Below are 25,835 nucleotides of genomic sequence, written 5' to 3'. Positions count from 1 at the left end.
TTATTCCGCTTATATTTACTTAAGTATATAACAGCGAAACTGATGCATTTTTGTTTTTTTTTCTTTTTGTTTTTTAGTGCCACCTCATCAAGTGATAATTTACGATAGTTCGGGACGCGAGCTTACCACTGTTGTGGGACCATTGACCGAAGGAGCGGATGCTTTTTTAACGTGCGAAGTTCGTGGTGGTGAGTAAAAAGCTTAAAGTAGTATTTTCACTCAGTTTTCATAATTCATGTTGGCAAAAAAATACAATTTTTTCAAAGTTTTTGTTGAAAAGCGATTTTTTTGCAACTTTATGGTAAAAAAAAATTTCTTGGTACCTTTCGACAACTTGACCTGAAAAAACAACACTGCAATTTTTCTAAAAACCGAGGAAATTTGTCAATTTTTGGCAAAGATCAAGACATTGACAATTCATTAGCAAAAATCAGAACTTTTTGACAATTTTATTACAAGCAACAATAATGATACTTTTTCGCAATTTTTGAGTAAAAAGCGAGAGTATTTTTTAATTTGCTGCTGAAAAAGTGAGACTTTTGACATTTTTTGGGGGTAAATTGAGTAATAAATTGATCGAGACTTTGAGCAATTTTTTTGCAAAAAAAACGACAAATTTTTGAGCAATTTTACTGTACAAATAATGTAAAATTTTGGAAGAAATTAAATTTGACTTTTGAAAACTTGAAATAAATTTGGATCAATTTCTTATATTTATATTTTGTAGTAATCTAACGTTATACTTTACGTTTAAAAATTTTGAAAAGAATTACCGAATTTCTTTAATTACTTGTGTCAAACTTTCAAGAATGGCTTTCCAATACTAAATTAGCTTAAGAGAAAAGAAAATGTTCAAAAATGCGTGAATCCAAATGAAAGCAAGGGCGAAATTTTGAAAAATTGCATGGCAAGTTTTTCAATAAATCAGAACTCTTTAAGTAAAGTTTTTCAGATTTTCAATTTAAAAAAAAAACAAAAAAAAAAACTTGAAATTGATGAATTTTTGGAAAATATTTTTGAAAAAAGTTACATTGCTCTGCTCTGCTCAAGTAGTGATTTTTATGAGAGGGAGGTGATAAATTTTCAAGCTTAATTTTGGTAAAAATATTTGTTCATTCTCTCGGACTTGCAAACAAAAAAAATCACATGGTGAAGCACTAATTTTCAAACTTCATTTGAGGCCTATAGAATCAAATGCCTACTTCTCCACTTTTTTTCGAAAATGAGTTAAGCATGGTTTGGTATACTACAAAATGTCCCGCATCTGATGAAAATGTCAAAATTTGAATTTCGGTCAAGGAAGTATGGTAAAACAGCGTGTAAAGTTAGGGGTTAGAATCAAAACTCTACTTTTTTAATGGAGAAGTCGAGTTTTCAAACGAACCTGGCGGATTTCGAATGAAGGACTAGTGTTATGCCTTGAAATTAGGCTTGAAATTGAATAAATTCATCAAGTGAGGACCCTTCCCCCAAAAAACACCTTTCATTTTTATTAACAAAAATTAATTTTCTTTACTTTGAAAAAAAAGGAAAATAATTTCAATTTCCAAATGAATGGTCAAAAATGCAATATTATTTTAATTTCTCAAACTTTCCAAGCTTTCTTCAACTTTTAGAACCATATTACTAGAAAAATTTTTGATTAAGTGCTCTAAAACAATGTAAAAAGTGTACGGTTGGAGACAAAACTTAACTTCTCCTAACTTCAAACTGCCCAGGAACTCTTACGGCAACGCGTAGGGTAAAACAAACATGTGGGTCACTATCGTCTTGTTGGTACAAAAATATTAGACATATTACCTCGATATTTTATGTTACGATAAATGCTAGGGAGGTTTTTTGCGTTTTTCTCAAAAACTTCGAAAATGGAGAAGTAGAGATTTGATTCTAGTGGCCTCAATTTCTGTCCGTTTAAATTGAGACACTTCTTTCTATCACTCTAATTGAAATTTAAGTGCCAGAGAAAGACGAATTTTAAAAAATTGTTCCTGAATTTACGAAAAAAAGACCACGAATGCATCATTAATTTGAGTTTTTAAGGTTGGTTAAAATTTTTTCGGGTTAGTTTGGAGAACATTTTTCGGAGCAGTGAATTCGGATTTTTTTGAAGATTTAAGGGTCGTAAATAGAATACGAATTCAAACATCAGCCTTCTATCTCGATGTGATATTATTCATTGTACCCGATCTGCAAAATTGAAATCGTTTTGAAAGTAAGAGAAAATTTGTATTTTTTAAACCATTTTGAAACGGTTTTGTTGAAACGTATACATAAATTACAAATTTGGTTTCATAACTGTTTCAAAACTGCTTCAAACCTGTCAAAAAATTCCTTTCGAAATCCTAACGAATTCTTTATTAACAACGTGGATCTGTTTTCAAACGAATCGTTTACGTACCTATACTCGTAAATTGATTCAGTTCTCAGTGAATTGTTCGTGAGAGTATTAATTCATTTAAGGGAATCATTAATGAACGTGTAAAGAATTTAGTGAAAAACGAATGATCGAATGAGAGAATATAATTTAAGTAGGTAATTTCCAATACATAAACGAATTTAATTTAAATAGGATCGTGAGTAAAAACGGAAGTAGGCATCTGGATAGCTGGACCTTGGTAACCTAGGTAGGCTGGTATTTACCTGTAACAAAAATTACAGGTGCTTTTGAGTACAGAAACTCAAAACCAAAAGCACTAACAAATTCATAAATAGGTAGTCAGCAAACCATTCTCAGGTACAGTATCAGACTGGTACCTACTTACCAGAACACTCAACCTAGTCCGCATCTCGCCTATAGGTTGCCTGGTAAGTGCTGGTCTAGAAAATTGAGTATGAGCATATCTCAGCATGTTTCAGCTGAGTGCTCTCTCTCAGTGGGCCTACATTATCGCCAGGGTAGGATAACGTCTACCCTGCTTAGTAGGTTACCTGGTACCTAAACTAGGTACCTACCAGCAAGAATGTATCAAGCAAAAGCACATAATAAACATAATATAGGCAATATTAAAGCTGTACTCAGTGAAACACTCACCAGATTGAGACAGTACAAATCTTCGAAAATAAGTCACCACAGAGAGCACAGAATTCGCGAAGTAATTAACACACGTCTATAAAAGCAATAATAAGCTGAGCCACACATTCGTCACCTAGCAGCATGCCTAGGAGATCGCTCACGTTCCTAATAGCCAATCAAAAAGCAGAGAGAGAGAGACAGAGAGTAGGTAGACAGAGAAAGAGAGAAATGTACAGACAGGCGAGAATGAGTGAATATTTAATATTTTCCTTATTAAATTAAAATTTCCCTTACAAACGAATTGATTAATTTCATGAAAGAACTATTTGCGAACGAATTAATCAATTCTTCAATTTATGAATCAATTCGTTCGCGAATGATTCACTAAAAAGTTCAATTAGTTCGCGAATGATTGACTAGAAAATTCGATTTGTTCGTGAATGATTCACTAAAAAATTATTTTCGTTCGCGAATGATTCACTAAAAAATTATTCAATTCGTTCGCGAATGATTCATCAAAAATTATTCAATTCGTTCGTGTATGATTCACCAAAAATTGAGTAAATGAATCAATTCGTTCATGAACGAGTCACTTATACAAATCAATTCGTTCGCGAATGATTCACTAAAAAATTATTCAATTTGTTCATGAATGATTCACCAAAAATTAAGTAAATGAATCACTTATACGAATCAATTCGTTCGCGAATGATTCATAAAAAATTATGTATTCAATTCGTTGGTGAATGATTCACCAAAAATTGAGTAAATGAATCAATTTGTTCACGAACGAGTCACTTATGTTATACAAATCAATTCGTTCGCGAATGATTCACCAAAAATAAGTTAATGAATCGATCCGTTCACGAACGAGTTGCTTATACGAATCAATTCGTTCGCGAATGATTCACTAAAAAATTATTTGATTCGTTCATGAATGATTCACCAAAAATTAAGTTAATGAATCGGTTCGTTCACGAATGAGTCACTTATACGAATTAATTCGTTCGCTAATGATTCTCTTCAGCTAGAAATCAATCAATTTATTCAATTGCCAATCGGTTGTGAATGATTCAATTCGATTCGATTCGATTCGATTCACTTCGCTTGAAAATAGATCAATTCCTATACATACAATAGTTTCACAAAAAACCGAATTAATCGTAAATCAATTGATGCGTTTGCAAAATGATTCACCAAGAAATCAATAAATTTATTTAATGACCAATCGTTCGTAAATGATTCAATTCGATTGTACTAAACAGATCAATTGCTATACGGACGAAAATTTCAAAAAGGTCAATAATATTAGCATAATTTGTTTTAATTTTCTTTCATAATATGCATTAGGTACCTATAAAATAAAAAAAATGCAATTAAATAAATGGTGGCGGGGGGGTGGAAATTGTAATTTCGCCTAGGGACATGAAAATTCTAAATCTGACCCTGACTAAAAAAATGAATACAGCCATTTCTAAAACCCATATTTTTATAATACCTACCTAATAAAATACTTCGAATTCGAAAGTTTTGAGTTTGAGCTCTCATCTTTTTCTTTGCTTTTTTCAAGATTTGGATGGTTCAAAATAATGTCACAAATGAATTCAATGTTTTCAAAAACCTAATATGTATATTTCTTCACCCAACGAGGTAAATTGTGAAATGTTGAGTTTAACCACTTCTTTCCTCTTTCGTATCAAATTTTAGCTCACGTCAGAATCAATCAGCATCAGGATTTAATTCGGTTCGTTTGAACCCCAAAGTTCATTCTCCTATTTCTTCTTCTAAATTTTTTAATTCAACAACGAAGAAATAAAAAAAGAGAAAAATTTCAGGTTTTAAGGTCAAATATTTTCTCGCAAAAAAGTATTAGGAAATTCGTTATCTTCGGATAATTCTCGTATTACGGGTTTACCCGCTTTTCTCAAAGTGTAGCTGTGTTTTTCCCTGCTTAGATACAAAATATTATACGTATACGTGCGATATAAGTATGTATATTGTATACTAGATACGCAATAAATGAAATCAAAACGATGCCAGCGTGCTTGGTTTTTTGCACTTGGCTGGAACGCGAACGTCGAACGAGATAATTTCACCCGGATAGAGAGATAGAAAGACGTAATGAAATTTGAAGGATATGTTTTTTTCACGCGTGATTTGTTGTTTATTCGATGAAATGATTTTATGAAAGAGGAAACACGATACCTTACATGTTGATAGATACCTTCGAGTTTCGCTGTTGTTTCATTTCGCTCGGATTATTACTTACGGAGATGAGTGAAATTCGCGATACCTACACGATGATGAAATTGGCTAAAATTTGAATGTTTGTTCGCGGATTTTATTCCTTCTTATATAAATTACGAGTACGATAAACACATCGGGGTGTTTCTCATTCTCGTGTAAGTGTTGAACTTGATACCCCTGCATCTGTTGGTGGAATAAGGTTGCCTTATGCGAAAGCGAGAATTCAACTCGAGTATCGAAGTAGATATCGAATCGCCTGTTGAAGTCGTATAGTTATGTGACCTCCTTAGGGAGAAATTACTTTCGTAGTGTTTTGGTCTCTCCAAATGTTATTAAATTCAGTCTCGGATTTCCTCTTCAAAATAAGGTGTCTTATTGACACTTACTTATTGCCCTTGTATGCGCAGTTAAAGCAGATAAATGCGAGGATTAACCATTGAAGAATCGCAAACCACCCGCTGTCAATTTAATATTAAACTCGTCGTTGACAAAATTCATTCAAAGAGGTGTTCAGTAGTTCGTGTATCAAAAGTCCAAAAGGTACAATAAACTTTCACCGATTATTATTCCCCTAATAAAATATTACCTACCTTTAATTGATGATCGACTCTTGAAAATGTTAGGTTTGGTTCTTTCGTTCTTTTCGACGGAAAAGTCTCAAGGGGGGAGAGGAAGGGAGGGGATGAGAATGACCATCTATTTTAATACTTTAGAGATTCAAAAATACCCTATCATTATACAGAACGAAGTAAAATTATTTACGTACTTATATTCCTAACCTGTAATTTTCTTAATATAAAATGTTACCTATTATAAAGTGGCTTTTACACGTGCGATGGTTTTTTCGTCTGTTTATATCTACAGGTAAACCGATACCGATGGTTAGCTGGTACATGGAGAACACGGTGATCGAAAGTCATACAACGTCTTCGGAAGGAAAAGTGGTCACTAGCAAGATAGATATTCCAAATGTATCCAGATCGTTTCTAAATCGAACGTACACGTGTCAGGCGACAAATACGAATCTGATTAAACCGAATCGTAAAACAGTTCGAATCGAATTGCATCGTAAGTTTTTCCAATTAAACTTAGTCTATCTTATTTTACAGGTTGAGGTACTTATTGCAAAGAGAATGAAAACTTTTGAGCGGGAGTTATTACTCGTTGAGGATATAAACCCTTTCTTTCTTTCTTCCTTTTTTTTTTTTTTTTTCGTTCCTGTTATTACTAGTGTATCTTACTGGCACACTTGTACCATTTTTTTTTTTTGATAAACATATCCAAGGAGAGTTGAAGTTGACGTGCTTTTCTCCTGGGCGGATATCCGTTCAGTTAAATACAGAAACTTTTCACAGAGCTTTTTTTTCTTCGTCGATTTTTTAGGCTTGAATGATGGAAAACAAGACCAATTTTGTTGTATATTAACGATTGGTGGTTTTTTGAAGGAGGGGGAATGATAATGAAACACACCCCAGTGAGAGTTTTCTTGTGTTGGTAAATTTTTAATTCGGGTCGGAGTTGATTTTTTAAATTTTAAATACGAAGACATAATTACTCTTTTATTTCTTTAGTTTTTTTTTGGTGGGAGGAGGGAGGGGCAAATTTTACAATATGGTTTTATTATTTTTTTTCAAGCCAATAAGTTTCACATTAGGCTTACTTTTTGAAAAAGAAAAACAAAAAAAAAACTTGAAAATATTTGAAACTGTTGCCCTTTTTAGATCAATTTTCAATTATAAACACCCCCTCCCCCGAAAAAAAGGTGTACCTACGTAAAAAATCCACGTTTTAGAAAAAAAACGCACACATGAAACCTTCAAATTGAGCATGTTTCCTTTACTTTATTTTCCCTTCGCCCTAAAAATATTGAAGATTGGTTCGCTATAAAAATTGTCTGAAAGGTGCTCTAAATTTCACAGGTCGACATGGAAAATGAATTTTGGGATTCGACAGGTGATTCTGAATGAAAAATTTCTATCACTCAAAAGTTTCAATCAAGGGTAATTTTTTAGCTGGCAACTTTTCTGCTTTTTTTATCGTTTATCAAAATAACGATGAATATAAACTGAATTTTGGAACGTGTAATTTTCTGTCAGGAGATCCAATTTGAAGCACCCACTGTTAATTATATCAATATTTTATTCTTTTCCAATTGGCTACGCTGTGTTTTCAGCGTGTTACGGTCTCAAAGCTCTACATTTTGCTAAAATTTTCAAAGTTTTACTTGCTGCCAAAGAAATCTTGTTTTTTGTCAAAATTTCCAAGAAGCTTCAGTTTCTAGCTGAATTTCTGTTGTAAAAAATTTCCAAAAACTTATTTTTCTCCCCAAAAATTACTCAAAGTATCTTTTTTTTTCGTAATATTGCCAATCCCTTTTTTCTGCGAAAAGTTAGATAAAGCATGATTTTTTTGTCAATAATTATAAAGAAATCGTGCTTTTTGCTAAAATTATAAAAATCTTATACTTTTTGCCAAAGATTAGCTAAAAGTCTCGCTTTATAGCAAAATTGCTAAAAAAAATTACTCTTTTCCAAAAATCCTCCAAATGTCTCATTTTTTAAAAAATCATTATTTTGCCAAATAATTACAAAAAAGTCTTCTTTTTGTTAAAATTGTCAAATATATAAGGGTTGCTTTTTAACAAAAATTTCACTTATTTCTCAAGAATTACCCCATTCAAAACTTTCGTTTTGTTTTTTGTTTGCAGATTGCAAAAAAAGTATTATAAAAGTATTATTTTTTCCAAAATAACCACAAAAAGTCCTGCTTATGCTAAAATTGTCAAAGACTGTCTTTTTGCCAAAAATTATCAAAAATTCTCGCTTTTTAGTAAAATTGTAAAAAAATTACACTTTCTTCCAAAAATTTCGTAAAACAAAAGAGTTGCAAAAAGTCTCAATTTTTAAGAAGTTATTTTTTTTGCCAATAATTACAAAAAAGTCCAATGCTTTGTTGAAAAAAGCTTTATTTTTTTGCTAAAATTGTCAAACATGGAATATTTCTCAATTTTTCAAAAATTGTTAAGATTTTCACTTTTTCTAGAAATGACTAAAAAATTTTGTTTTTCTGTAAAATATTTATACCAAAAAATTGGTACTTTTTTCCAAATGCAGAGTCTCTCCTTTGTCAGAAATTTCCATAAAGCCTTTTTGTTAAAATTTTTAAAGTCTCGTCTTTTCGCCAGAAATTGGATATTTTTCCATGTTTCCGGAAATTGCAAAAATTCTCACTTTATTTGCAAAAATTGCCAAAAAGCTTCGTTTTCTTACAATTTTGCAAAATTGTCCAATTTTTTCAAATTTGCAAAGAGTCTCAATTTTTAAGAAAAGTTATATGTAATATTTTTTTTGTCAATGATTATAAAAAATCCAATGTTTTGCTTAAAAAATGGCTTCGTTTTTTCAAAATTGTCAAACAATATTCTCGATTTGTCATAAATTGATAAAAATTTTTCTTTTTCACGAAGTGACCAAAAATTTTCGTTTTTCTGTAAAATATTTATACCTATGTACCAAAAAAGTGTCACTTTTTCCAAATATCGTTCAAAAGTCTAGATTTTTTGGCAAAAATTTCCAGAAAGCCCTTTTGTTAAAATTTTTAAAGTCTCGTCTTTTCGCCAGAAATAGTATATTTTTCCATTTTTCCAGAAATTGCAAAAATTCTCGCTTTATTTCCAAAAATTGCTGAAAAGCCTCGTTTTCTTACAAAAAAGTTGCAAAATCGTCCAATTTTTTGAAATTAAGAACCAAACCAGTGTTGTTGCTTGAGTCCTTTTTTCCACATTAAAATGCTTTCCTTGCATTTTGTCTCTTTTTTGCTCACCTTTTTTTTGGCTCACTCGAACTTTTTTTTGATACCTGATGTTACTTTTTCTAGGAAAATATTGAGTATACGAGCCCTAGACTAAACGAGGAAGTTGAATTTGTGACTTTTCATCAAAAATATTAAAAAAATTAGGCTCTTTCGAGAAAAAAAAGTACAACGAGACCTCACTGATATGAAATTTTAGATACGTCCTGCAATTGGCCCAACGAAATTATTTTTCTTGTCGATTAAGTAGAGTGAAAAAATTAGAAATTTTGAGCCAAAATTAAATGGTTTTGCAAGAAATGCTCACCGAGCTGTACAAAACAGCTAAATAGATAATTTTTTTTCAATCAATTTCTCCACTTTCACTAATAAACAAAGTCGAAAAAAAATTTCAAATTCAGCTCTATTGACGATACTTAGTTTTAAGCCGGGAAATTATTTGGAAAAAATTCCAGCTTTCTTGAAGGGAAAAAAGCTCTACCTAAATTCTCGAAAATTTTTTTTCAAATATTGAAATTGTCCAATTCAACTGGCGATGTCTTAAAAATTTCTAATTTCCTTTTACGAAAAGTTTGATGCAAATGGTGTTTAAAATTTTCAAAGAAATATTTATTCTTACAATTTTTTGAAAGAATGTTCGTTTCATTTTTAAGACGATTTGAATATTTGTATTTCTTGAGCCTTTACTTTTCAAAAGACTTTTTTATGCTGATAAGTTTTGACTGATTTTATATAATTGGGTATAAAATAATTATATATTTTTTTCAACCATGCAGGGATCATTATTACATCACTTATAAAATTTGAAATTGAGGTAAATTCCATTGATGACTATCAATAAAGCTCACTCCACTTCATGTCTGTCTACGAGTATAATACATACATTATAATGGTTCGTGCAATTATCACTAATTATTTGTTTTTAAATTATAGTGCGGCCTCTATCGGTGAAGATACTAGAAAAACCTCTGTACCTGGTGACCAACGACGAGTACACGTTGACCTGCGAGGTGACAGGATCTCGACCTCATGCCAGATTAACATGGTGGAAAGCGGAAAGTCGATTTAATCGGACTAAAGTAAGCGAACGAACGAATGCACGCATTTGTGCGGTTTTCTTTACCATTTTCGCCTTTCGTTAGATGAAATTTTGATATTTTAGTACGTGGGAACTATACTCGTACCTCGACGTCCACGATCATTATGGCTATATGCTATGCAGAATGCAACACAAACACACCCTATGATAGTCCAGCTATGCTGCTTTTTAATTGATGTGAAAATTTTCGAGTTAGCAGCAACGAGCGGGACTCGTCTGTAATAATTTTAGGGACTTTCGGTAGTACCTATCACTCGAGTCAACGAACGCTTATTTTGAGTATACCTTATCCATAGGTATACTACATGTGTATAAAAACCTCCCCTCTCTACAGCCCTTTCCTACGTGTGTCGTATCGTGGAAAATTTCACCCTCAGTGTTATACTATTATTTATAATTAACTCACGAATATTAAAATATTAAATACTACGATACCTGTGCCAGTGCATATTTCGTTCGACGACGTAGTACATAGTTATTTCAACGATGAATTCGAAGCGTCATCGAAAATATATACTATAAAGCTTCGATAAGCAGATTAAAAATTTTCCACGAAGATGGTACCCTGTATATTTCCCAACCTTTTATAGTCTTCTTTGCTACCATTGAATATTGGAACGTGAAGTAAATACACGAATAATAATTAAGACTCGACGCTGAAAAATAAACACGTAAAAATCAAAACAATATAAATCTATACAACGAGTTCGAAGTTTCCTTCTTCGTCTCCTCTTCCTCCTCCTCCTCCTACTCTGAGTAAAAATGAAAAAAAAATAGAAAGAAAAGGTGAAGAATTTATTTAAAGATTTTTTTTTCTATTTCTCGCAGGCTCTAGCTTATACCAGTTTTGGCTGCGTTGGTGTAGCATACACAACAAACCGACTTTTCTTTATTTCGACGTACACTACAGATCCTCTACTACACCATCTCACCGCGCCGTTTATTTCTTCGCCTTCTTTCTACTTTCTCTCTCTCTGGTGGTATAGTCGGTGTGTTTTTCTGGTTTTAAAAACACGACCGTAGACAGCTTTTGCTCGTTTCGTTGCCGGTGATTTATTGTTTAAATATAATTCCTCTATTGTATTTTCGTTTGTTGGGCTTAATCGCGATGCTTGTTGTCTTAACGTATTGTAAATAACTCGTTTGTTTGGATATTCGTTAATAACGGGCGCGTTTTTACGCTAATTATGTCGAGGCGGTTTTCTTTCTCATTCGTCTCCCTGCTAGTGGATTTTTTCCCTCTTTCTTTGGCATTTTTTCCTTCGGTTTTTTTCCTCCCACAAAGTTACCAAAAGACAGAGAACGAGGTGAAGAGATACTACGCGATGCTTGCCCTTTAAAAAAGAGGAAGAATATAAGGGGAAAGGAATCGATGTATATAATTTGGAAACAAAACGACGATTTATACGCACCTTTTCCTAATCGTCTCGATGCTGGTTCTTTTCCTTCTTTCTCACTCGTTCGCTCGATTGTGAATATTATTGTTGACCTAAATGCGCGTTTTTTTCTTCTCTTTTTCTCTATCGGAGTTGAATTTATTGTGTAGTGGTGAGGGGTTGAGGTAGAGGCGACTTTCGAAAAGGAAATTAGTAGAATTAGGCGTTGAATTTCCAACGGTGTTAGCGATGTTTTTTCGTTTCACTTTTTCCTGTAAGTATCGGAAACCCATGTGTTTTTTCTTCGGGAGAGGGGGAGGGGAGGAGGGGGTTCATTAGATGAGCAAAGAATACCGAAAGGATGTGGGAGAGATGCTCAGATTTGTTCTATGGTGTTATTGCGATCGCATGCGAGGATTTTGGTAGACATTTTTAGGCATTGGGATAATTTTGTTTTCAAGGTTAATGAAGAAAAAAATAAAAGCGATTATTTTTTTAAAAGCGGTAAACTCGATTATCCGGATTAATTTTAGGGTATGGAGTAATCCGGATTAAACGCGGAGTCGTTTATTCGAAAATTTATCTCGATAAGTATTTAAATCACGTGCACGAGCTTGTTATGTAAGTACTTAGGAGATTGTAAGTTGAGGAAAAAAATTTAGACAGGGTTTTAAGACGTTTTAAACGAAAAGAGAGCTAGACGAGTCATTTTTTCAAGATTTTATTTTTACTTTTGAGTTGAGTGTTGTGTCTGTTAGCTTGAAAGTAAATAAAGAAAAAGGACGAATGACGGGTCAAAGTTGAAAGAAAAATTCGTAGTTCAAAAGCTACTCGTAGATTAAAATAACTTGAAAAAAATCCCCATCGAATAAAATTTCAAGTACTAATGTCAGCTTCTTAAATTTCGAAATTTTTCAAAATCAAGTTTTAGCCGAAGGTGAAAAAGATGGAAATTTTACTCAATTGAACTAGAATGGTAAAATTTGGTTTATACCCTCTTTATGACCCACCGAATTGATTAGAAACAATTTCTAATCACTTTGAACTTTCTTGAGGGTCTCCAAAAATTTTCAAAAGTTACAAGTTTCCTCAAAATGTCACCAAAATTATGTTGGAAAGCTGATATTTGATATTTTAAAACATCTCAAACAATTCAAATCGGATTCAGGCGGCTATTTTTATAAATTTTCAGACTACTTTTCCATAATCTATTAGCTGAAAGGGCCATTTTAGGAGTCTCATACGAAAGAATTACAGGATATGTGAGATCAGTGTGAGCAAACGAAAGGTAGAGGAGGAAAGGAGGAGATCCAGTGAGATCAGATCCAAAAAATAAGCCAATATTCGAACTCAGCGTCTTCAAATTAGTAACAATCGATATGTCACTTTATTTTTGAACTGTTTCTGAATTTAAGTCATAATTTAGGGTTCCGGTTCCCCTCCCTCGTCCCTTGAGGTTTTGAGATTTCGTTTTGAAGATTGTTTCGTTGAAAAGAGAATAACAAAGTATTCATGAGCTGATTCTGAAAAAGTTTCAAATTGTAAATTTCAACTTTTGAACTCACTACTTATTGTTTGTAGAAAATTGAGCTTTTATTTTGAAAGCTCAGTTTGAAGCTTTTTAAATTTTAATTACTGAACTTGAACTTATAACCCTGCAATCCTATTGGCTCCAAGTTAAACTCGTAGCCTTGTTATTGTAGTCTTCAAATTTGACTTGACAGTAATTAACCTATTCCCTCGTATTTACGGCAAACTGGTTAGGCAATTTTATTAACAGGTACGAATTCCTGTTGATTTTTGAAGGCGGTAAAGCAGATAGCTTTAGTAATCATCGTGATTTTTTTCAGAGTTGATCCTTGAATTGAATTACATACCTACTTGTTCTAGGGGGTGCTTGCAAGTATGTAGTGCCTACGTAGACGTTCAGGATAAGGGTTTCATTCCTTTCTCTTTCAACCCACCTTCACCAGTTTCCAACTTTACTTGATACTTGATACATACTTGTGCATACAAATGTATGACTTCCGCTGAGATATTATTTCGATCATTTTCCTGCTCAAAAATGTGATTTGCGGTGATTTCAGATTCTTGTATTTTTTTTAAGAAAAGGGAGGGGGAGGAAGATTCCAGTTTTTTGATCATTTTTTCATAATTTTGTGCCTACTTGAAGAATTTGTAAACAACTGTACCAAGATGAACATTAAATCATATTAAAAAATTACAAGTAAATTAATTCAATTAATCAAAAGTAAACACCGGAATAGGAATTAAATTGAACTAAAAAATTTAAAAAAATTCAATAAGGCTATAAAAATTGTATCACACTAAAAAATCCAAATAAAATTGAATAGAAAAACACAAACTAAATATCGAATTGAATAAAACGAAAATATTTATGTCATAAAAAAATCAAAATTTTTAAAGTAAGGGTTGAAAAAAATACATAAATAAGTTGAAAAATAGAAATCAGATAATCCAAAACGTAAACATAAATTTGAATCAAAAAATTAGTCAGAAATTTGAAATTAAATTAAACGAAAAAAAAATGGTAATTCAATTTACTCAATTTAACGAATTAAAATAAAATCAAACTAAAAAATAAACAATGAATCAAGTCAACATTTAGAAAAAGTACATAAGTATAAAACCAGCTTAACCGAAGAATGAAAGTTAGGTAATTTAAATTGAAAAACACAAAATATATTGAATTGAATGAAAAAATTAATTTCAAATTAATGCAAAAAAAAAAACAAATTACATTCCTACTTTAACACTAAAAAATTTAGAACAAAATTGAACTAAATGGGAAAATTGAATTGAAGCAGATTTTTTTCTTACAATTAGTGTTTATAATTGCAGGATTTTTAAACTGGTGAAGAAAGGGGGTTAGATTTGGTTTATTAGGTTGGTGTTTTTAGTAAGGTTATGCATTTTCGGATTTCAGAAGGGTTGTCTCGGATAGTCATTGAATTTGGGTCTATTTGGAGCGATAGTCTTGTTTGTTGTAATTTGGGGCAGATGAATAGTAAATGTTGGATGAATAAAATGAACGAAAAAATTAAACAATAAATCAAACTAAAAAATGGAAATTGAAATTGCATGAAAAAAATAGGAATGAAAAATTGAATCAATTCGAGTAGGTATTGAATAAAATCAAATCAAAATTTAAAATAAAATCCATATTCAACTGAACAAAAAATGATGAAATGGAAAAAAATTGAATTAAATCAACTTTAAAAAAAGATAAATAAAATGCACTAAAAATAAAATATGTATTGAATTGAAGTAGAAAATAAAATCATGGGTGTCAAATGACTCCTTTCTCTTGCTATGCCATGTCATTGTTTTAATACCCTTGGAAATTGTTTTTTTTTTCGTGCTACTGATTTTGTTTTTGTTTTTCAACTTAAAAATATCTCTGGGATTATTTCACTTGTTTGTTTTTTTTTTAATTTGGTAAGGTACACATTTAAAAAAAGTTATAATTTGACGTTAAAATTAAATGTGAGTTATGTTTTGCCTCCCCCCTCCATTCTTTTCGAGGTTTAACCAATGCAATTTGGAAGTCTCTACGAATGAGACTTCCAATTCTGACTTCTGCTTAAGAAATTGTAAATTTCCTGAAAATTGATATAGTTAGGGGGGTAATTATCTAGATGGTGGGAATCGTTGTATTTAATTCCTACTGGAGCGGGATGATAATTATTCCTTACGTGGGGAATAATTATCACTTACCTGGATAGCTCGAGAGATGAAATGGGGTAGATAATCCTGCCTAACTAATCACGTATGTACTCTAATCGCAATAAAAGACATTCGCGATGACTACTAAAATGTTTTTATTACACATTAGTTACATACAAGAAAGTACGTAGAAAGCAATTTCAAACTACACATTTATGAACATAATGAAATGGTCAAGTGCGTTACCTGCCATTACGACTTAGATAAGGAAAGAATCCTGATTAATTACGTATTAAGTGAGTACCTAATACATAATTAATCAGAATGTCACCAATGACTGCGATGAAGTTACAATCACTATGAGTTAATTTGGGTAGGTGTCACAAATAATATATTCCTACTTTGACTAACTCAATTAACTAAAACTAATTATAATTAATTGAGGGAACCATCAGGTCCAATTAAGGTGCACCGGGGGAAGTTGGAATTCGGGGTAAGTTAGAAAACTTGCTCTAGCGCCTAGAGGTTTATATCTGGCGAAGTGCCACTAAAGGTGACTTGAGGGTACTACCCCTACTTCATCACGGCATACAAATTTTCGCGATTCAGTTTCATTTTAGATGTCTTTGGTTCAATTGTATTTTGTTGTTGTTTTGAACTTATTTTGAATTTGGTCTAAAATACAGACTTTCTATTTCTTAGTTTTTCGCATATAGCGGACGAACCGTGCGTCCTAGTGAAAATCTGATGAGAGTGATCTCAAAGAGAATTAAATTCTCTACAATTTTGTATTTGTTCAATTTTTCTGGGACGCTCGGTTTGTGATCTACGCCTCTGCAAAGTTTAGCCTGTTCTGACTTCCCCCAATTGGGGTAAGTCAGGACAGTTTATATTTTACTCCACTGAGCGAAAGCTACTGTGTCAATCGCGCTCAAATTTTTACCATATGTTAAGAACCCTTATGGGAACCTACATAATAAATTTGATCCATATTGGTTCATTAGAAGGGGAGTAACTGGTCAAAGTTGAAATTGCGAAAAATCATTCTGACTTGCCCCGGTGCACCTTAAGTATTTTTCAATACTTACCAAAGACACTGTACATATTACCTATCCAATCGGTGTATCCACTAATACCAGGTACTTTGATAGGTATGTACTACACGAGGTTCGATATAATGCGAGAAATGCCATTGATGCCCGGGGTGATCAAATGTGCATCCAAAAGATCCATATTGATTACGTCGAATTAATCAATATGTTCAGAGAAACACCAATTACCACGCTAGAAGTGGGTTAAACACGATAAATGGTACTTGGTATTAAGTACCAAGCACTTTCACATTTTCCGGTGCCGAAGCGAGAATACATATTTACAACGTTGACTTAGCTCCAGAGAGCTCGAGATTCCGGTGCTAAGTGAAGAGCCTTGCTCGCGATCTTGCAACAGTTGCTGCCGGATCCACGAGCCGAGAATCCCCCACGTTCCCCTTACTTCCAGTATAGGTATAATTTTAGAGAGAGCAAGTAACGAAGTATCTCCCTATAAATAGATTGAGTAATATTGTGCAAAAAGGGAGTTATACTAATAATCGCTAAGGCGGTTACGGGCATCCTGCCTCTCACAAAATCATCATTCCTGTCCCTCAAACTTGGAAATATTTGTAGATGTGGGATGGATATGATAGAGACTGTGTAAAAAAATAAATGCATAAAATTGGAGGATTCGACTTCATTTTTGGGTAGATTTTATGAGGACATGGTCGTTTTATCAGTTTGAATTTATTCTGGGCGTATTCTTTCTCCTCCCCTCTATCGAATCTGAAATGTTGGAATTTCGAATCTCTCATTTTTCAATTAATTGTGCTACTAAAATTCATTTGATGAGTCAATCTAATGAAAGTTACTCTCAGATTTTAATGCAGATTCGTTAGATCGAAATAGGTCAAAGAACGTAGGTATCCAAAAACCTTCAGGACCAAGTTTTTAGATGCTGTATTCAGAATTTTCTTTAGATTACTTGGAAATATTTGTAGATGTGGGATGGATATGATAGAGACTGTGTAAAAAAATAAATGCATAAAATTGGAGGATTCGACTTCATTTTTGGGTAGATTTTATGAGGACATGGTCGTTTTATCAGTTTGAATTTATTCTGGGCGTATTCTTTCTCCTCCCCTCTATCGAATCTGAAATGTTGGAATTTCGAATCTCTCATTTTTCAATTAATTGTGCTACTAAAATTCATTTGACGAGTCAATCTAATGAAAGTTACTCTCAGATTTTAATGCAGATTCGTTAGATCGAAATAGGTCAAAGAACGTAGGTATCCAAAAACCTTCAGGACCAAGTTTTTAGATGCTGTATTCAGAATTTTCTTTAGATTACTTGGAAATATTTGTAGATGTGGGATGGATATGATAGAGACTGTGTAAAAAAATAAATGCATAAAATTGGAGGATTCGACTTCATTTTTGGGTAGATTTTATGAGGACATGGTCGTTTTATCAGTTTGAATTTATTCTGGGCGTATTCTTTCTCCTCCCCTCTATCGAATCTGAAATGTTGGAATTTCGAATCTCTCATTTTTCAATTAATTGTGCTACTAAAATTCATTTGATGAGTCAATCTAATGAAAGTTACTCTCAGATTTTAATGCAGATTCGTTAGATCGAAATAGGTCAAAGAACGTAGGTATCCAAAAACCTTCAGGACCAAGTTTTTAGATGCTGTATTCAGAATTTTCTTTAGATTACTTGGAAATATTTGTAGATGTGGGATGGATATGATGGAGACTGTGTAAAAAAATAAATGCATAAAATTGGAGGATTCGACTTCATTTTTGGGTAGATTTTATGAGGACATGGTCGTTTTATCAGTTTGAATTTATTCTGGGCGTATTCTTTCTCCTCCCCTCTATCGAATCTGAAATGTTGGAATTTCGAATCTCTCATTTTTCAATTAATTGTGCTACTAAAATTCATTTGACGAGTCAATCTAATGAAAGTTACTCTCAGATTTTAATGCAGATTCGTTAGATCGAAATAGGTCAAAGAACGTAGGTATCCAAAAACCTTCAAGACCAAGTTTTTAGATGCTGTATTCAGAATTTTCTTTAGATTACTTGGAAATATTTGTAGATGTGGGATGGATATGATAGAGACTGTGTAAAAAAATAAATGCATAAAATTGGAGGATTCGACTTCATTTTTGGGTAGATTTTATGAGGACATGGTCGTTTTATCAGTTTGAATTTATTCTGGGCGTATTCTTTCTCCTCCCCTCTATCGAATCTGAAATGTTGGAATTTCGAATCTCTCATTTTTCAATTAATTGTGCTACTAAAATTCATTTGATGAGTCAATCTAATGAAAGTTACTCTCAGATTTTAATGCAGATTCGTTAGATCGAAATAGGTCAAAGAACGTAGGTATCCAAAAACCTTCAAGACCAAGTTTTTAGATGCTGTATTCAGAATTTTCTTTAGATTACTTGGAAATATTTGTAGATGTGGGATGGATATGATAGAGACTGTGTAAAAAAATAAATGCATAAAATTGGAGGATTCGACTTCATTTTTGGGTAGATTTTATGAGGACATGGTCGTTTTATCAGTTTGAATTTATTCTGGGCGTATTCTTTCTCCTCCCCTCTATCGAATCTGAAATGTTGGAATTTCGAATCTCTCATTTTTCAATTAATTGTGCTACTAAAATTCATTTGACGAGTCAATCTAATGAAAGTTACTCTCAGATTTTAATGCAGATTCGTTAGATCGAAATAGGTCAAAGAACGTAGGTATCCAAAAACCTTCAAGACCAAGTTTTTAGATGCTGTATTCAGAATTTTCTTTAGATTTTTGAATTCTTGGAATTTTGAACCTAAACAAGTTATATGGGATTTCGGTCAACAAAGAGACTACTTTCCACGAATTAATTATCATTTCTTACCTGACAATGATGTTCAAAGGGAAAACTTGAAATTGCAATTTTCATACACACGTTTTGGCCATTTTAGTGAAAAATAAACATTTCAGGAAAAAAATTGATAAGAAATAAAAATTACGGGGAATAAAATTTTCAATCTTTTACCTCCCATAAAATTTTCAAAGTTGAACGTGATGCATCCTCAGACACAACCTCAAGACGAGATTTTACGATTCTCACTTCACTCCTAACTTTTCCAAAGAATACAGAATCAATTTTCCCTAAAAAGTATTGGTGGTTTTCGGCCGATTTTTTTTGTAAATTAAAGAAAAATGATGGATACATACCATGGTGAAAGGTCAATAATGGAGATTTTTTCAAACGTATATGATGCTGAATGGAAAGAATGGGTTGAATATTTTTATTCTCTGTACATTCTTGTTAATCAAAGTAGCTTGAAGTTGAAACATTCAATATTTCGTGTTGAGGAGAACTGTATTTGAATTTTGTTAGAGAGTTTTAAATCCCTCTCCCTCTCTGGCAACTTCACTTAAAAATTACACTTGAATATCTGAATTTCAATACATTTTGCTGTGAAGATTTTCTGTAATTTTTCGAACTTTAGTGATCAAAATTTTTGAGAAAATTGGAAACGGAACATTTTTAAAATAAAAGTAATGAAAATTTGTTCAACTAATTAAAATCAAATTTTTATAATTTCCAACTGTTTTGAAGCCATCATTCGTGATTTTTTTTTCTTTCGCATAATTTGGTTTTTAAAGTCATTCTATTTGAATATCATTGTAATGAGAACTTTCCTTGTTTTTTTTTTTTTCAATTTCACCAACTATTTTTTCAAATACCGATGAGTAGATATAATAAGTATAAGCATTCGTTTTATTCAAAGAAACAATACAATACCTTCGACCAGACCATCGTAATGAACTCACATAACACATTTTACCCACTACTATACGAGTAGGTACGTATCGCAATACCGGTGCTATTCGTGGCCATAGTTATCCTACCATTGATAGATAACGCGGCAGGAAATCCCCGAACGGAATAATTTGGAATTTATACAGGTGAAAGAACCGCACGCAGCGGCCATCGCATTAGCTACAATTCGAGTTTAAATTGACATACCTTCACCTCGCTCATCCACACCGAAAACTACCACCCACCACCCCTTCTTAGCAGCACCAAAAACAACAATTCGACCAAGTACTCGTATCGTAATACTTCGCTCACAAAGGGCAAGAAGGAAAGAGTGGCTAGACCATTGAAGGCGACGAAGGCGGGGTGTAAATTTGAGAAATGGTTATTTCGTGTGCACGGTTCACGAAAAGGAGGCTATACGAGTGGCGATCCGGGTCGCATTTGTAGCTCGATTGCGTATACTTATACCTATAGTATACGAAATTACTATGCTATTTCATTTGTTGTTCGAAGGGCCTTTTTGTGTGTTTCGGTAATTATACATTTATTCGATATTACAGATCGTGGAAAGGAAAAACGAAACTGTTTCGTACACTTCAATTACGTTCGCGCCCAGACCGGAAGACAACGGTCATTTGTTAAAATGTCGCGCCGAAAATCCAATGCTCACTAACGCAACGCTAGAAGACTTCATCATGTTGAACGTGTTATGTAAGTGGATTTTTTTTCAACATTTTTACTTTCTTGTAGAACAACTTTCCTCCTCTCTCTCTCTCGTTGCTATTCACCTCCTTCGTCTTGTATTCATTATTACGATTATTTACACTTGAAAAAATTTGTACGAAAAAGAAACACAAAATATGTAATAACGCCCCTACTTCCTGCCCTTCTCCGTCTCGTGGTTCAAATCGAGCAGATTTTTGATGCAACCCCCTCTCCCCTTCCCTGCTTTGGATCTCGCTACCGTAGTCGTGCTTTAATTAAAATCGTAAAGTAGAAATAATTTTTTCGCTTACGTGTTGTACCTAATAATGAAATTCGCCAATTATCGCGATTACGTTTTTCGTTCAGTGTCCCCTGCCCTTTTTATGGGACATTTCCTCTTCTTTGTTCGGTTCTCATGTTCTCGAATAGCTAGTTGCAGAGAAACGGTCGGTAGCTGGAAGAAAAAAACACTCGCAGTGAATTCGAAGTACTTGCGAGTAAAAAAATAATTGAATATCTCGTCTCGTTGTATACTACGAAGAAGAAGAAGTAGGTGGAGGGGAGAGGTGCAAGAGGAGATATCCAAATGCACAGAAAAGGTACACGTAATGTAAGAGAAAGACAGAGACACGAAGACGAAAAGAAAATGGCTTGCGAGACGCGACTTTTTAGCGGAGAGGTTTGTCGGGACGAAGGGGGTAGGCAAAGGGGGGTGCGGTTTAATGTTAATTTTCTAAAGTTGAAACAAAAGCTACGGTAACGAACGCTAAACCGAGCCGTTAAAATGGCAAAAATAAATTCAAAAGACTGCGACTCAGCATTAATTGCGTCGTAATTTCGTTTTGTTATAGTAAATTTTCAGCAACACTTTGCCAAAGTTACGACTACGTCGACGACGAAACGTTTTCGTTCCTTCGTCAACTTTTCAACGATGACGACGGCAGCGATGATTATGATGATGATGATGATGATGAGCTCTTTCGGTGGCATACTGTGTATGCTTCTAGACCTACCTATATTTCTTGCAGAAATAAGACGAATTCAAATCGTGCTGGTGGTGGTGGTGTCGTCTCGTGGCAAGTGTTTCAGAAAATCTCACCATCCGAGTGATGCCGCAGGCGTTTGGGTTTCTTACGTATTTTCTAGATGGAGGGTGTACTTGTACAAAATGGAAGAGAGGACAGCGAGATGATATTTTTATTCGATGTGAAAAGGGTTCTACGTTAGTCGTTAGGGTATCCTTGGGAGAGTTGGGCGCGTGGAAAGGCTACCCGGGTCTCCCTTCCTCCTCCGCCAGTGGCCGACATGACCGACCGACCGACCGACGATCGAAATACTAATTACTTAGAAAGCGAACTATCAATAATGACGATAATTCGTCTGCCCTCACTCGCCCCCTCTACACTTCTACAGGCCTTACGTCCGTCTAGTCTCGACGCGACGACGCTGTTTAATTGACCTAAATACATGCATAGAAATGATCTTGGATGAAAACTTCAACTCGATGATGACCCTGCTTCGTTAATTTTGTGGTTTGAATGGTTTTCGAAGACTTCGTAGTATAGACTTCACGGTGGTGGTTGATTGGGTCTTTGGGTAAAAGTAGGTTTTTTTCGATGCGGTGTGAAAATTGAATGGGGATGAAACGTGAAGAGGGAGTTTTATGAAGGGATACAGCCTACGAAGGTTTCAGAGCGGATATGATGTTAGAGATGGAGAGGGGATTCGTTATTTTTCATTTTTTTCGGTTTTGGAATTGTGACGGAGAGATGAGGAGGGACATACGAGTAGATACCTCATTTTCAGGTCAGAAAAACGAATTGATTATTTCGAAATTCTTCTCCTAACTAAAATTAAAAATTTTTTCAGATTTTTTTTTTTCAAAAAAATGTAAATGTGTGTGTTTTAAGGAAGGATGGCTGCCTAAAAACAAAATACTGTGTAAGAATTTTCATACTAATGTTTGATTTTATATTTTTCAATGTCGGAAAATTTTCAATTTGAACAGCTTATGCGGTGAAGAAATTGGTAAATAAATATAATTAGTGGTGCGGGAGAAAGGGGGCAACATAAATGTTGGATCTGTAGGTCAATTCGACAAACCGACAATTTTTCCTATTCCCCCCCCCCCGAATCGATTGTGACCATTTTCGAATCCTTTCTGAAGTTTTCAAGATCGTGTTAAAAATCTCAAAATTGAAAAAAAAATATTTTTGCTGAAAATCGTTCGTCTTTTCTCTATCCTCTAAATTAGATCCTCTCTCCCTGCCTCGGATCAATTGTGACCATTTTCACGTCAAACTCCAGCCATTCACAAATCACAATCACTAAAATGGCTCATTCAGGCTGAATATTACCTCACTCCAAGTCCTATTGTAGAACAACAGTCGAATAGCCCTTTCTGGAGCTATACCAAATTGCTAGAGAAAATTCAACGTTTGCTGAAGATTTAAAGTATATCTACTTGATCAAATGCAGAGCTTTGCTCATTAAAAGTTGAAAAGTATGCTTACCTAGTGATGAAATAAAAAACTCAAAAATGCGAAGAATGAGAATTTTTGAAAAAAAAATACAAAATTAGTGGATTGTTTTAATTATTTGTTGAAATTTTCATTCTCGCTGTCTCAAGGTTACGAACTTTATAGCCACAAGTTTCTGCGGTAACTCAGCGTTTAACAAGAAAAATCCGCAGAGCAAACGACTTCAGGGTTGCAATTCTTCGTCTGCTATGTACTTATAATATTTCGGTTAAATTTTATCGAGGATGCGTAGCTTTCTTTGCATTTGGGCCAACCTTGAAAATTTCATCGTCAATTCGTTGTTTTTTTTTGCGCTGATATTTGGAATGGCGTGTTTGATCACCTACTTGTAATAAGTTTGACGAATTCAAAATGATAGTAAAAAAAAAAAATGGAAAGTGAGAGCCAACGTGATTTTTTTTTTAAATTAAAAAGTTGTTGTAATCATGTTCTATAAAATGTTAAAACACGTTTCTTTGTAGTTTTTTGCTGTGTTTAGACCTTCAAGGTCAATATTTTTGAAAAAAAAAATTGTTGAGAGACTTACCTGTGTTAAAAGACACCTAAGTAAGTTGAATCGCAGATCTTCTTAAATATGGTCCCTAAGGTGGCTAACTCGTACTTACATATAAACTTGGAGAAATTATTTTTGCGTTTTTTCGCTGCAACTTCCCAAGTTTCTAATCTAGTTTTTTTTAATTTCCTGAACTTGAAAAAAAAAAATCTCATTTATCCAAAAAGTCGTCTATAGGCACTTCTACATCAGAATTTTTGTTCTTCTTCTTTTTTTTTGGGGGGGGGGGAGGTTCAACGTCTCGTGGGTGAGGCAACTTTATTTAGGAATATATGAGTACAATTATCTTTTACGTTAAGGTTTCTAAAATAATTACTCTACTCAAAACAAACTTATTTGATATGCTATACACAATAAAGGAATATATCTTAACATAACCTGTAACTAGTCAAGGAAAACTAAAATTAGTGCTTAATGCTAACTACTCCTGCACCTATACTTACCCAACTGGAACTCCATCACCTTCAGGAACTATGATGGCACCGAGCTCTTCTGCCCTCTTGATTCTTCTAAATGTTTTTTTCTCTCAAGAAACAGCCCCCTCCCCCCGTCTCTTGAAGCTATACACTTGTGAACTAAGTTGATGTCTTATATAGAGCCACCCTTTCATTTCCTTCCCCCTCTTCGACAAATTTAAAAATACAAAAATTGAAGTTTCTATAGATTTTTAGCCAAATTGTAAAAAAATGATGGCTAGTGCAGTGAGCCGAACATTATACGACTTGAAACCTATTCTAATTGATCAAATAAAGTCAATTTTGGGGAATAGAGTTTTCTAAAAAATCATATTTTACCCCTGGAGTGGGGAGGGCAAAGTTGAAAATTATAAAAAGGCAATTTTTTTGGAGGGACATATTTTGGCTTCCAATGAATGAAAAGGGTCCAAGCAATCAACATATGCAAATTTCAGCTTCCTAGGACATGCCTACTTCATTTAGGGCGGAATTAAAGTGGAAAAAAAATGTATTTCACACCTCATCATACAATGAGAGAATGCTTTTTGTAGGTTTAAACCTTATAACCCCATCTGACCCTTTTAGTGTATTTTTGGGCTACTATAGTGTTTTACGTGTTTTCAATGTTTAGTCCGAAAGCTTCCAGCGGCTGCAGCCTTTCAAAATTGACCTAGAGAGTCCAAATTTTCTCAGTACAATGAGAGGATATGCTCGAAGTATCTTTTGCAGTTTTTGACCTCTCGACCCCATTTGACCTCTTCCCAAGGTCATAAAAGTAGATCTTTAGGCTATTTCAAGTGGTTTTTGACATTTAGAAAAGCCTGCAATCCGTCCAAATTCTCCTAGAGGGTCCGAACTTTTTACAATAGAATGAGAGGATGTACTTTCTAAAGTGCCTTTTGTAGGTTTCAATCGTCCGACCCTAATTGACCCCCCTCCAGAGTAAAAAAAGTGCATTTTCTGGCTATTTCACTAACACATGACCTTTAGGACAGCCGGTAGCTCCTCCGATGTGACTTGGGCCATCCAAGTTTTCACAGTACAATCGAAGGGTGTCGCTGAAGTGCCTTTTGCAGGTTTCAACCTTCCCAATATAATTTTAATTTTTCAATTAATAATCACCACCATCGTGTTTAAAAAGCCCAAAAAGTTTTCCGTACAAAAATTTGGCTTTTACATATCGCACCTCGGGAGTAATAAGGTAACACATCTCAAAAAAAATCGATTTTGATGTTTTTGCATTTTTGGGGTTTGCATGACCCCCTGCAACCAAAAATAACACTTTGAGTCGGGTATGCTGCTTAGATCATGTAAAAAATGCAAAGGGCCTAACTCAAAATTTCTACAACATTGCAAGTTGTTTGGAGTTATAAGGTCACATCTCAAAAAACTCCTCTTTCTTTGAGTAAAATTCGCACATACAAAGTGTCAGAAAACAGTTTCAATAGTTTTGAACGTTTTTAAGATGTAAAATAATCACAAGGAG

General features: G+C 33.7%; 1 protein-coding gene across 4 annotated transcripts in view; it reads left to right on the top strand.

The window, feature by feature from the left end:
- The window catches only part of LOC135847117 (hemicentin-1-like), a 577,043-nt gene that overhangs the window by 435,151 nt on the left and 116,057 nt on the right, over window positions 1-25,835 (top strand). For all 4 annotated transcript variants that reach the window (XM_065366545.1, XM_065366543.1, XM_065366544.1 and 1 more), the window contains 4 exons: window positions 78-188; window positions 6,125-6,328; window positions 10,004-10,149; window positions 20,657-20,807. In XM_065366545.1, the coding sequence (XP_065222617.1) occupies window positions 78-188; window positions 6,125-6,328; window positions 10,004-10,149; window positions 20,657-20,807 (612 nt within the window). The remainder of the gene's footprint in view (window positions 1-77; window positions 189-6,124; window positions 6,329-10,003; window positions 10,150-20,656; window positions 20,808-25,835) is intronic.

This window comes from Planococcus citri, chromosome 5, assembly GCF_950023065.1.
Source record: "Planococcus citri chromosome 5, ihPlaCitr1.1, whole genome shotgun sequence".
Taxonomy (NCBI): domain Eukaryota; kingdom Metazoa; phylum Arthropoda; class Insecta; order Hemiptera; family Pseudococcidae; genus Planococcus; species Planococcus citri.
The sequence above is the reverse complement of the archived record's forward strand: the minus strand, read 5'-3'. Positions and strand labels throughout refer to the sequence as shown.